Source organism: Neolamprologus brichardi, chromosome 14 (genome assembly GCF_056152115.1).
Source record: "Neolamprologus brichardi isolate AB-2024 chromosome 14, ASM5615211v1, whole genome shotgun sequence".
Taxonomy (NCBI): domain Eukaryota; kingdom Metazoa; phylum Chordata; class Actinopteri; order Cichliformes; family Cichlidae; genus Neolamprologus; species Neolamprologus brichardi.
Window position 1 is genome coordinate 30,899,962 of NC_142117.1, and position 13,688 is coordinate 30,913,649.

Sequence of the window (13,688 nt, forward strand, 5' to 3'; positions counted from 1 at the left end):
TTTATTTTATATTTATGATTTGAATTATATAAAACAATATGTTCTTACACAGTTTGTTTTACAAGACAACTGCAAATCTTCACATTTTAACCCATTGCTATACCCGTGGACAGCACAAACATTTTATTGATATAATGGCATTGTAGCTTTGTAAACCCTGACAGGCTATATTCTTCTCCCCTAATAGCGCCATCCAAAGCTACCTAACATGAAGCCTCATCTGTCCACAGTCAGGCAATGGACTGCCTTCATGTGCTTGCAGTGATTTAGTGCCCTCCTCCAAGGGAGTAGAAATATATCTCTCAGCTGTCCACTAATATCTTTATGCACTCAAGTGTGTTGAATGAAGCTATAACATTCTTCGACGTGACAAATGCTCCATTAGAGTGTATATATTATTCTGACTTTATTCAAGTAAGACATTCTCAAATGCTATTAGAACAATGTCCAACATTAAATTTGATGGTAGATACTGTACCTAAATCTATAAATACAGAATGAGATTAACACATTTGTTTTCTTTCTTCTCTTTTCTTAAATCTGAAATTAGTCTAACTGTGCTCAGTATGCTGCTGACAGAAAAGAAGAAGAGAAGATGTGTGACCACCTGATTTGCGCCGCTAAGCACAGAGACCATGTAACAGCCAACCAGTTAAAGCAGAAAATCGTCAACATCCTCACCAACAAGCACGGTGCCTGGGGCACGCTGGCCCAGAGGTAGGTCCCCACAGTTGAACAAGTTTAACTGCAGACCTACATGGGTGATGTTAAGACTTCAAGATAAACTATAGCCACTCAATGTTAGGTACAACCTACAGGACAAAAGTTACCTGTTCACAGTACTCTGCAGTCAGAGGATAGGGCCACCAGTTAATGTCATTTTCCCAGGATCCGATAGGGTCAGCAATCAGGTCAGCAAATGCAATTACAGTGCAGAGTGGCTTAATCCTCTGGGGACAGCTGATTGGCCAGTCATCTAACATACCGGGGTGGAAGACGGGGGTTGGGGTGTTTCTGCAGCATTATCCAGGCATTCATTGACCCTCTCAGTAACACAGCCCAGCACCTGGTGGTAGTTGCAGCCTTCCCCATGGGCCCTGTTAAAACAACCACCAGCTCTCCCACTCTGCTGCTTACTTTTCACTATCATCCACATGGTCCCATGGATGCAGGGCTGGTTAGAAGCATTGACAGCTAGTTATTTTAGACAAACAAAGGAGTCACAGCAAGCTGTTTTGTTTTCTTCTGGGCTTATGGCTGGGAATTACAGATATGACAAAAAGCATGCAGTTTTTTTATAATAGCAGAACTATGAACAATGACTTGGTGCAGGGAAAGCCTCAGGCGGTTTGAGTTAAATATCCACATCACATTATACAGGCCAGTTGTAGAAATGCGCAGTAGTAGTAAATTTGTTCACATAAAATTAATTCAAGAGCAGCCAGTTGAGCGAAAGTCTGCCACTTTATACACAAACCGCAACTGCTTATTTGCCAAATTTTTGCGTCTTTCCTGAAACAGTAGCTTTAAGTTTGTTATTACGTTTTAACGATACAGTGCAGATGTTCGACTGGGTTGGCTGAGCGTGAATTTGTTTCAGATCTTAAACCAGGTTTCCTCATAATATGGAAAAAATGTTGTACTAATTTTTATGTTTTTAATGTTTCGAGCATTTCCCATCAAAATCAGTAGATGTTCTAAGCAGCTAAATTTGTTCTTTATCCTTCTACTCACGGAACATTGTGTGCAGTAGCCAGTCTAATTTTATCAAATGCATGTATATTGACATCACATGCTGCAATTCCTGTTGACACTTGGATTTGTTAGAGGCAATAATGTATTGCAATTGCTTCCAGAACGATGGCAGAAAAACTGACCTTATCCAAACACTGTGTTTAATATTATGTTAATATTTTGACCGTGACTGTGAGGATCTCAGGGTCCAAGTACAGATTTTCTTAAAACTGACTGAACCTTAACTACCCATGGAAATCTATTGGACTGAATTCTGGGCTCTTGTTCAAATATTTATGGAGCTTCTCTCAGAGGCATAGCATTTGCATTGAAACAAAAGGTTATTGAGCGTGGGTGCATTGTAAATGATACCGCAAAACTTCCAACAAATTCAAATTTAATGGTAACCTGCTGGTGAAGAAAAATGATGCAATATGCTCACAAGCTCAAGGCAGTGTTGCAGTTCAGCAGCTCAGTCTTATTCAATGCTACATTAACTTTCCCATTTATGCTTCTCTTGTAAAATATAAAGCCCTCAAGCATTTTGAGGTGGCTGTCTGTTATGTGTGTGTGTGTGTGTGTGTGTGTGTGTGTGTGTGTGTGTGTGTGTGTGTGTGTGTGTGTGTGTGAGAGGGAGGGAGTGAACCTTTAGTTAGTAATGTTTGTTTTTACCGTCTTGCACAGAAATTGCTTTGCCTTTAACTCCCAAGCTCTGCCTGGGGACATGCCAAGGGATATTTATCATTAGTGTAGGATATATTATAAACAAAATTATTCATAGGAAGGCAGTAGTCAGACTACTGACACTTTTTTTTGTTTAGTGTTTTTTTTTTTTTTTTAAACCGCATGTTTGCAGCTTTGCTCATTAGATGCCCAAGTATTAGATTTCTCTGTTTTTGAATTCCTGGTATCTGCAGCCAGTTGATTTTAAGTTGTTGTTCACATTAGAGCAAACAGTTTTAGGAAATTGTGTTGCAGCACCTACATCAGGAGCGGTAAATGAGGAAATGATCTGTACACGTCTTTAAAACAGCTGCTCTACAGTCATATGATCTGCCTGAAAAATACGCAGATCAGACCCTATGGTGGCCCGTTGGATCCATACTATATGCTTGCTTGATGATGAATGTCCCTCTGTATGGAGTCAGCATAGAAAAATCAATAGTCCTCAAATTGAAACAGTATAGGGTTGTATTGATCCGCTGTGCTAAATCAAAATGAGGAGGCTTTGATACATCTCTCCAAGACAGCTCCCTGTGCAGTAATGACACCCTATCAATTTTAGCTTTACACTGATAAATCAAGTTGAAAATTGGATGTCAGAGTTTTTTCCAGGGAGAGAGTGATTTTCCCTGCCCTCTGGTCCCCTCTGCTGTTGACCTCTGAACCCTGCCAGTGGATTATAAAGTTCAGGCTCGTCTAAAGTGAAAGTAGATGTCAAGGCGATGCTGATGAATTCATTGAAGACTAATATCCAGCACTTTTGCAGCACGGGACTACCGTACTGTGACAGCACAATAAATTCTCTCTACAAAGTTAAACTGCAACTTTATTTTATGCAACTAAAGTCTTTTTGAATACACCGTTAGAGTAAAAAAGGCAGCTTAATGGTGTATTTGTTCATTTTCTTTTTTTTCTTTTCATATGTGTTATTGTATTATACTTTGTTATATATTTAAAGGTCTAATTTTAATATTGCATTACATTAACACACACACATACCTTTAAACACTTGAAAATTCATTGGATTTCATGCACTGATACTAACTGTTTCGACACAGCCAACCTAACACAAATGTAAAAGGGAGCTGAAGCATACAAGCTTCTCTTTGTTCCCATGCGGGCGTCTGAGTTCAGTAGCATCACTGACAGCTGACAGAGGAGCCTCTGCTGGCCTCCACAGCAGACCTTAACCTTACCTGACTAGTCTATTGATTGTCAACATTTCTTCTGTATAATTACTTTTTTGTAGCAGAGGAGCAAAAGGAAAATGGCGGCATATATTGATCTGTTTCGAGGCAGTGAAACAGCCGTTTCCCTTGACTAACAGTGAGTTTCATCTCTGGCACGTGATGAATGGTAACAATCTGCCCGTGGATAATAACTTTGTGATGGAATGAACCTTTTTACTCACAATGTGCCCGCAGTATTTGGTCCTTCCTGAAAGGGGTTATCAATTCTAATAGAAATCTACTACCACAGTGGGGGTGTGAGCTCCTTTAGAGATCCTTAGTCTTGCAAGGGTTGAGGTCTGATGATCCCTTTGGGGCAGAAAACAAAAGTCAAGGTCCCCAATTGAGCCTGACAGTAAAAACAAAATTTAATCTGGCAACATACTGGATATAATTCAAAGACACGTTTATACTTGACGTCCAGAGCAGCAAAACGTGTATGATCCTACATTCTTGTGATTAATCTGAAGTACTCTGTTAAATATTGTAAAATCAAAAGGGGAATCTTAGAAGCTGCTATAAAATTAATTCACCTTTTTTCTGTTCACATGCACACTTTAGATGTTTATCTCCCATCCACTCTACCAAAGCGGTTTCTGCTCTTTCTTATTTTTTAAATCTACTATGTACATCAATAAAATGCAGCTCTATTTAAAACAGCCTCTAAGTGAGGGTGCATTTTATAATCTTCATTAATTTGATCTTATTGAAAACATGATGCTTCTTTGTTCTCGCTCGCTGCTATCCTCTCTTTTTCACATTCGTTCTTGACCTACACCAGGCTCTCTTCCCTTGGGGCCCTCTTAACCTTGTACGCTGTGCTAATTATCTCTGGAAAGAGGCCCATTCACGCAATCATCAATTTCAGTGGGCGTTGAAATTGAGCTGGGCATTGCTTGACTGTGCCACATTTCCAGTGAAAGATAGGTTCCGGAAAGCTGGCGATCCAGGGGAGCTCACCAACAGCACAATGTGGCTCCTCATCCCTCGTATGTCTGTCTTCATTATGCCAGATGACCTGGAGTTAATCTTGTTGCCGCTGTGTCCTTTTGTCTTTGTCCAATAACGTTCTTCAGTGTGTTTCCATTCTATCTCTTAATCAACAAAAGAAAAGTCATATCCAGTAACCCGAAGCATTTCGATCTTAGCTTCGTAACCTAAAGTCTGCGGCAGTCTTGAGAACAGCGATGAAAAGCTATCGTGAAATTAAAGAGATGAAAGTATTGTGTGGCATTTGCAGCCCTTTGTGATAATCTAATCATGATGTTGACCATACAGTCACTTAACACTTGGCATTCGAGAGACACATGATCAGACTTGGTGTGTTTTTATAGAGGAAATTACTTTGTATTTTTTTTCCTTACTTTATAGTTTACTTTGAACGCAACGGGCTCATCACCATATGGTTGCCAGTCACAACTTTCATGCACAGGGTGCTTTTTTGTGTCTTTTTAGTTTTTTAATCTAACAGCTGTATGTTGAAGAAGAATGTGCTGGTTGACAGAAGATGTTTTCACATTTTTTTGCTTTGGTTTGCAGCCTCTGCAGACTGCCCGATGGTTTTCATGGCGTGTGAGGTCCCTGTCATTACAGTGCCACATGTCTGGTTGTCATTTTAATGTACACAAAAGATAGGTTTCAATAAATCAGTGTTAAATGGGCGAACGAGAACTGACTACTATGGCAGAAATCACTGGTTGAGCAGCTAGATAACAAGTGAACTATTTATTACTGTCTCCTTATTTTACTTTAACTCCATTTTTACCTTAACTGAGTCATTTCAAACACGTTCCTCGTGCGCTTTTTAGTTCACACTTTTTAGATCACATAGTCAGAGCCTGTTAGGTCGGCAAATAGAAAAAGAAAAGACCGCTTGTCCTCAGAATTACACTAAAAACTGGCGCGTTTTCAGTGTCCGTGTGTGTGTGTGTGTGTGTGTGTGAGACAGAAACCAGTCGCTGCTCCTTTGAATAGAATTGTTGGTGATTACTGGCATTTATTATAATTACCCCCTACTCATGTCACCAATGGAAGCTTTTTAAAAGGAGTATAATGGTGTTTTATTGAATCAGCATGTCCCTGTCCTTCCTCCCGACTGCCTCACACAAATCCCCTCTGAGCATAAATAGAATAAAAAGAAAATCTTTAACCATGAGAAACTCATCTGTCTGCAATCGAGCGCTGTGCAAGTTTTATGAGCCATTCTGTTTTAAATGGCTTGAAAAACATGAAGTTAATTATTGCTTTTGACAACAGATCACTGTGGTCACTTATTTCTAAGGCATTATACATTTCATTACATTTACAGATGTGAAGTTACAGAGAAATAGGTGCATATTTCAGTTAGTGTTGAGGACTCTTAAGTAGCTGGCCTGTAACGTATTAGGCCATTGCTCCAAAAAAGATGCATTGCATCTCAAAGGCTATAGATGGATGCTGACATTTTAGTTCTACAGTTGGATCCATAAATATTTGGACAGAGAACTTTTTCTAATTTTGGTTCTGCACGTTGTCACAATTGATTTTAAATGAAACAACTCAGATGCAGTTGAAGTGCAGACTTTTATTTTAGTGGGTTGAACAAAAAGATTGCCTAAAATGTGAGGAACTAAAGCTTTCTCTTTTTAACACAACATTTCAGGTGCTCAAAAAGTAATTTGACAAATTAAATAACTGAAAATAAAATGTTCATTTCTACTACTTAGTTGAAAACCCTTTGCTGGCATTGACAGCTGGAAGTCAAGGACGTCACCAGATGCTGGTGATTCTTCCTTTTTAATGCTCATCCAGGCCTTAACTGCAGCGACTTTCAGTTGTTGGTTTTTTGTGGGACTTTCTGTCCAAAGTTTAGTCTTCAACAAATGAAATGCTCAGTTCGGTTAAGACCAGGTGATTGACAGTCAAGAATATTCCACTTCTTTGCTTTAATAAACTCCTTGGTTGCTTTGGCTCTGTTTTTTGGGTCATTGTCCATCTGTATTATGATACACCTTCCAATCAATTTGACTGCATTTGGCTGGATTTGAACAGACAGTATGTCTCTGAACACTGACTGCTTCTGTCCTGTGTCACATCATCAATAAACACTAGTGTCCCAGTGCCATTGGCAGCCATGCACACCCAAGCCATCACACTTCCTCCACTGCGTTTTACAGATGATGTAGTAAGCTTTCTTTTTTAGATTTTTATTTTTTAGCAATGTCCAATCTAGTCTTTCTATTCTTGAGGCTTATGAGTGGCTTGCACCCTGCAGTGAACCTCTATATTTACTTTCATGCAGTCTTCTCTTTATGGTAGACTTCAATATCAATACACTTACATCCTGGAGAGTTTTGTTCACATGGCTGGTTGTTGTGAAGGGGTTTCTCATCACCATGGAAGTGATTCTGCGATCATCCACCACTGTTGTCTTCCATGGACGTCCAGGCCTTTTTGCGTTGCTGAGTTCACCCGTCCTTTCTTTCTTTCTCAGGATGATTTTGCTGCTCCTAATATCGTAGCAACTTCTCTGATTTTTTTTTTTTCTGTTTTCAAAGCTTAACCCTTTCATGCATGAATTATCAATTGGTATTTCTTTTTCTTAAGTATTTTTATTCATCTTTAGGCAGGAAAAAATTATTTTTGAACTTTATTTTTTTAAACGTACTTTTCAAAAAGTTTTTTACATGTCCACTTAGGTGGACAACTGACTGATCAGGGGATGGCAGGCTATGGAGTGACACATCAGTGTCCAATGTAGATTTATGTGCAAGTATACCATTAACACTGTAGTGACCACTATACATGAAAGGGTTAAGGGTGGCTTGTTTCACGCACATGAGAGCTCCTTTAACTGCATATTGTCTGTTCACAACAAAATCTTCCAAATGCAAGCACCACACCTCAAATCAACTGAAGACCTGTTATCTGCTCAATTGACAATGACATTACTATAATTGTTTTAGTAAACAGGTAAAAAAAGGTAAAAAAACAAAAACAAAAACAAAACTTGTCTCAATGTCCAAATATATATGGACTTAACTGTATAGACCTATATACAATTTTGCAACTTAAGTGTGTCTGAAAATTCCCATTTGACGATTTTAAAGTTTCAGTTTTCATTAATTTTCTACCTTATAAAGAGCCTATAGATGCAAGTCATGAAAATATTGTTTGATTATTAAATAGCGGTAGAAACCACAAAGCAACTCAAAATATGACTCATTTAGTTAAACATTAATCATTAGTTGGTATTAATCTCTGGCTCTCATTCACAGTTTTTTGTCCTTTTTTTGTCCTGTCTCCTCCCCCCAACGCCAGACGACTCCCCCAACCGGAGCATAGTTCTGTTGAAGGTTTCTTCCTTTTAAAAGGGAGTTTTTCCTTCCCACTCTCGCCAAAGTGCTTCCTCATAGCGGATCATATGATTGTTGGGTTTTTCTCTGTATGTATCCTAGTAGGGTCTACCTTACAATATAAAGCCCCTTGAGGCGACTTGGATTGGGTAAAATTGGGTTGAACAGAATCGAACTGAACTGAAGTTTCCCAATGTGTTGCCCAGAAGAATGACAATTTCCTAACACAGCCTTTTGCCACATCGGTTTGTCAGTTTATGTACACTATCATTATTATTTCTTATGTTTTATAGATGTTTGTTATGTTTTCTAGATGACATTCCTCTCCTTCTGCTTCTCCTTCTGTTTGCTTTTATGGCTCTCTGAATGTCTTTTTCTGTATTGCCAGTCAGTTTATGGTCGCTTTTTCCTTCTTTCCTTTGATAAGCTTTACAGTAATAAGTCATGAAGGAGTGACTCTAGTAATGCAAATTTGTGGCAAAATCCACTGACTGTGCCTGTCTGTGTTAATGCAAATACTAGTATTTGGTGTCAATTTGTCTGTAATTGCCAGAGGAAGTGATACATTTTATTGCTGTATCAATGTTTTTGCCTTATTCCCGTAACTGTATTGCAGGTAAATATTTGGATATTTGTATTTTTGGATAGTTCTTTTAAGTTCTGTTGCTAAATCTTGCTTCCTTCAATTGCGTCTTATTAGCAAGGCCAGACACTATGTTCCGCATAGGGACCTTGGAAAGATTATCCACGCCTTTTGACATCTAGGTTAGATTATTGTAACTCACTTTACTTCGGTCTTAACTCTACTCTCCTCCATAGACTCCAAATTGTTCAGAATGCGGCTGCTCGTCTCCTTACTGGTAGTGGGCGGCGTGTCTCAATTACCCCTGTCCTTGCTGATCTGCATTGGCTTCCCATTAAGTATTGCTTTAAATTCAAAATCCTGCTGCTTACCTTCCGAATTATTAACAAGATAGCGCCAAGCTACCTCATTGAGCTACTTAGATTATACACCCCTACTAGAGCACTAAGATCATCTTCCCAGTCACTCTTGGTACTGCCGAGATCCCGGCTGAAGACTAGAGGTGACCGAGCGTTTGCCTTGGCTGCACCGTATTTATGGAATAACCTCTCCATCACTATACACGAGTCTGATTCCATCCATTCCTTCAAATCGCAGTTAAAAACCCACTTATTTAGCCTCGCCTTTTCTACCAGTTAACGCTTGCTTGTTAGTTAGCTTAATGCTTATTTTTATCTTTGGCTTATTCTTAATTACTTTTAATCATTTTTAATTTTTTTTGACTGTTTTATCCTTTACACTTAGTTTTCTTTTATGCTTTTATATGCAATTCTTTTGCTTTTGTGTTTTTAATGCCATTCAACCTGCTAGCATGTTTTGGTACCTTGCCATAGCCCTCATCCTTCCCTGTTACTTCATCCTACTCTCTTGCATGTTAAGCACTTTGGTACACCACTGGTTTTTAAATGTGCTATATAAATAAAGTTTGTTGTTGTTGTTGTTTACAAAAATGTGTTACTTTTCAATGTGTTAATCCATCACTTACATAGTTTTATTACATTTAAGATGATTTGAATTGCCTGGCACAGTTTCAACTTTTTTATAAACACCAATACTATTTGCCAAATAATCAGAAATATTTCAGGAAACTATGGAGTTTCTGCTCCTTTTATAACCGCAACATAAAATAGATTTCACCCTCCAACCCAATGTAAGCCAACATTTTTTGGAATGATATAATTTCCCAGAAACTGTTATTATTTTGAATTACGCCAGTTAGCTTTCTCTTTTCAACAACCTACGTTTCACGTATACTTAGGTGTTCATCTCATAGACCTCAACACTGGCTCCCTGAGGAAAGATGCCCTTTAAATACATATTTGAAAAAGCAGAGAATAGACAATAGTCCTGTTACAAATTTATCTTACTGCACTTAGCAAGTCTGAAAGCGGCCATAAATAATGGTGTTCCCGTTTCCTGTAGGTTATCAGTGCTGGAAAATTAGCTTTTAAAATGCGGTTTGAAATCCATTTGGGTGATTGATGGGTGATGGGACTAATAAATTTTGCCAGTTTCTAGCGGGCCGGCTCACAGCAATTCTTTATGGTTGTCATGAAGCCAGACACATTTGATGTGTCAAATAAGAAAGGTCTCCAGCCATCCCTTAATGAATGATGTTGGATGGACAATTTGTTACTGAGACAACACACTATCTTTCTATTAATGACTCTGTAGCTGGATTTGTGTTTTATTACTTATATTAAAAACTGATTATCTGAATTTTTTTAAAAATGAAGAGATTGGTGTTGATTGTTAGCTTTTGCAGCATATTAAACAGTAAAAATGTGTGCATACATTATCCAAGTGCAGTTTTAAAATTCAGGCCCATGGATGAGGAAATTGCTGCGTTTGGGGAAAAAGAAAACAAACTCTCATTTCTTACAAAGCTTTTAAGACATGGACGTGCTCTTTAGTGTTTCATTGCCATTTCCCTATTGGAGAGCTGCAGCTGGGAGCTCGATGCCATCCAACTGTGTATCCCCATCAGGATTGCAATCCTCCTGAGCAGTTTTTGGACCACCCTCAGAGAGGAGGTTCCTTCAGCACAGCACTTTGGCACAGTCCAAATCCGGTCCAGCACTGACCACATAGTGTAGAATATCACAGTTCCTCCTCAAACAGCAGATTTAAACTGAAACCATCTGCACAGGCCGAAACAGGCAAGGAGACATAAAAAAACGCCAGCGTCCAACTCATTAATCAGTTGATTGAGGTTTGGTTTGTTGTGTATTTGCTTGCTGTTAAAGACAAATGAAGATATTTTGGCTTGAAGTCGTACTCAAATAAGCAAACAAGCACTTTGTGTAAAATGCAGCAAATTTAGTTAATGCTGTTACAGGGAACTCTTCAAAGAGGCAGATTTATCCCCCACTGGCATCTGCTGTGTATTTGTACTAAGAATTAGGGGACATAATCTTCAACAGTAATCGCCCAGTTGCCTGCAGTGGATTTACATTTTTCACACTGTGTAATCTCGCATTTACAATATCATTTACGTGGGTGTCTCCTTTCCACCCACTGACATCTCTCTTTTCTTCAGTGAGGCTTTGAGGGAGATTGACAGGGGACAAGCTCAAGGCGTTCAGTGTTGCTTTGCATACAGCAGCTCATGATACTTTGCGCATACAACATGTGCACACACACACACAGAAGCACACATATACACTCAGTTTTGATTGATACTTAACTGAAACTGAGCTCATGTTGCTGTCAGAGCCCGGCTAAGTCTCCTGAGCCTCTTGATTTCTGACACTGGTAGATATTATATTTATGGAGCAAGAAGGCTATATTTTGTGATGTGATCCCCTCTAACACTTTAATCTGTTTAGACTCCCTCAGTACTGTAGCAGGGAAGGGGGCAGAAACTATACAATGAAATAGATGGTTGCCTGCCAGGGTCTTACTGTATCCAGCGCACACAGGAAAATCTCAGCTTGGATTTGAACACTCAATATCCCGTCCAAGGTTTTATTTTGAGATTCGAGCGCCTGTTTCTAGATTTATTCTGTTTCTAGATCTACAGATGCCCTGTATTTGTATAATAAAATGAGCTCAAATGTTGAGGTACTGAAGTGCGCTGCCCTATTCGCACATAGCGTCATTGTTAAAGAGAACAAAACAAAGGGAAAATATGTGTTATTTCTTCACATTTGGTTAAAATTGGAATAGCTGATGTAAGGATTTCTCGTCTGTCAGCTAGAGTTGATACAATTTTTTTCCTTCTCCTTGGTAAAGGTAAATTAAAGCAAGACTTGTCTTGCTGTATTCCCCTCTAAAGGAAACATAAAGGCTTTGAAATAGCTCCAGCTAGCGTGCAGTTGGAACAAGCAGCACTTAGAAACCTAATGCTGGTTGTGGTGCTTAATGGTTTGCATTAGCTGCAAGCAATAAAATTATCCCAGGTCCTCACTAATGTTGAAATAATCATTTACAAAGATGGTTACCACATGCTGGAACTGTTTTCTTCTTTCTCTGTCTTTTTTTTTTTTTTACCACCCTAATTCGCTGTTATTAATAATGAATAAAAATGCAATTTTCTATTGGGTTGCTCCAGGGCTCTGGGAATCATTTCAATGAATATTTCAGCACATTATTTTAATCATGGCTCCACATACTCAGGGAGGGGGCTTGTTTTATAGGCTCATGCCTCAACCGCCCCGAGACCCCGATCATTAAACTCCACGCTGTCTGCGTTGAGGTTCCTACCTTTGATTTACAAGACTTGTTAAAAAACATTGTAAAAAGGAGGCAAGCTGTGCCATTTATACTTGTAATTTGATGCTGTATTTGTTAATGGGAGTACTAGTGATTTATGCGTGCAGCGGCTGCTGCTGCTCCCTGCTCTTCTGATGCTATAGCATTAGCAGGACTAACATTAGTAGGTCTGTGCATGCAGTATGCAGAGGCCCAGCTTAATATGCCTTCTAACTATGGCCTGGTTTTTCTCCACAAGATGTTTTCCTCTGATAAGAACGTGGCTGGTGTAATCAGTCCATCATTGTTTGCTCTGTCTAACCTGCCTGTCCTTTGGTCTCCTCCATAGTCAGCTGCATGACTTCTGGCGTCTTGACTACTGGGAAGATGACCTGCGGCGAAGGCGGAGATTTGTCAGAAACCCATTTGGCTCCACCCACCTAGATGTCGTATGCAAGGAACTGCAAGAGTATGGTGAGTTTTTCCCATTTTTATGGAATGTGCATTTAAAAAAAGAAAGTTTTCATAATTAAGGCACTAAAAATTCACATCCAATTTACATGCTTCAATGTTGCCATTAAAACATTTTTGAAAAAGGATTAAAGTTTAGCCTCCGCTTGTCCGTTTAGTTTAACATGTTGCTTAGCAGAAATTTTTATAGGTAACATTTTTTATGAGTCCTGTGAATTGAACATGACACATCCATTTTATTGCACTTTTTATTATCATTGCAACACATACTCTAGAGCAAATTGGCTCTCCCGCTTTATTATTTTCTTCTTCATGCCTCAAACCTTTCTCATTGACCGAGGCAGCCTTGCAGCATTGCCCACCACCTTTTGTCGGTTATTTCTTTATATCCTGCCACACTGACTTTTAAAAGCTACTCAGTACTGTTAAAATCCCTTGGCGATACTCTCCTGTCTGTAATTGAATAGCAGCGCAGATGTTTAATGGCACAAGTTTGACTGTATTGAGGCTGAAATTAATAGTAAGACCCATTTTAACTTTATGGAAAACAGAAAGCAGGGAACTTTTTGTCGTCAGCGTAGCCTTGTTATAATGGTTGCAGACACATGCATGATCATGACAATGTTCCCTGACCTCATTGTGCCTCAGTTTTGAGCTACTGAACAGACTGGTGGCTTGGGTTCGGGATGTCATCTGCCTACATTCAGCTCTTGCGCTATCATGGCTGCTGTAGTATGTACATCATGTGCTGGTGTTTCAGTGGATGATGCTCCACCCATATAGAAATAGCATTTCTCAGATTTTTTTTTTTTATAGTGGGTCCACTGTTACGTTCGATAAGTACAAACGTGGCTTTTCAGCTCTTCATTGAGTCCATTGTAAGAAGGGCTCAAGTCAATTAATGTTACATTAGTATTTTTT

At 39.0% G+C, this 13,688-nt stretch overlaps 1 protein-coding gene across 2 annotated transcripts in view; it reads left to right on the plus strand.

Annotated features, from left to right (window-relative positions):
- nbeab (neurobeachin b) overlaps positions 1 to 13,688 on the plus strand; it is a 201,267-nt gene that overhangs the window by 113,065 nt on the left and 74,514 nt on the right. For both annotated transcript variants that reach the window (XM_087851111.1, XM_087851113.1), the window contains exons 37-38: positions 551 to 717; positions 12,646 to 12,770. In XM_087851111.1, coding sequence (XP_087707237.1) covers positions 551 to 717; positions 12,646 to 12,770 — 292 coding nt within the window. The remainder of the gene's footprint in view (positions 1 to 550; positions 718 to 12,645; positions 12,771 to 13,688) is intronic.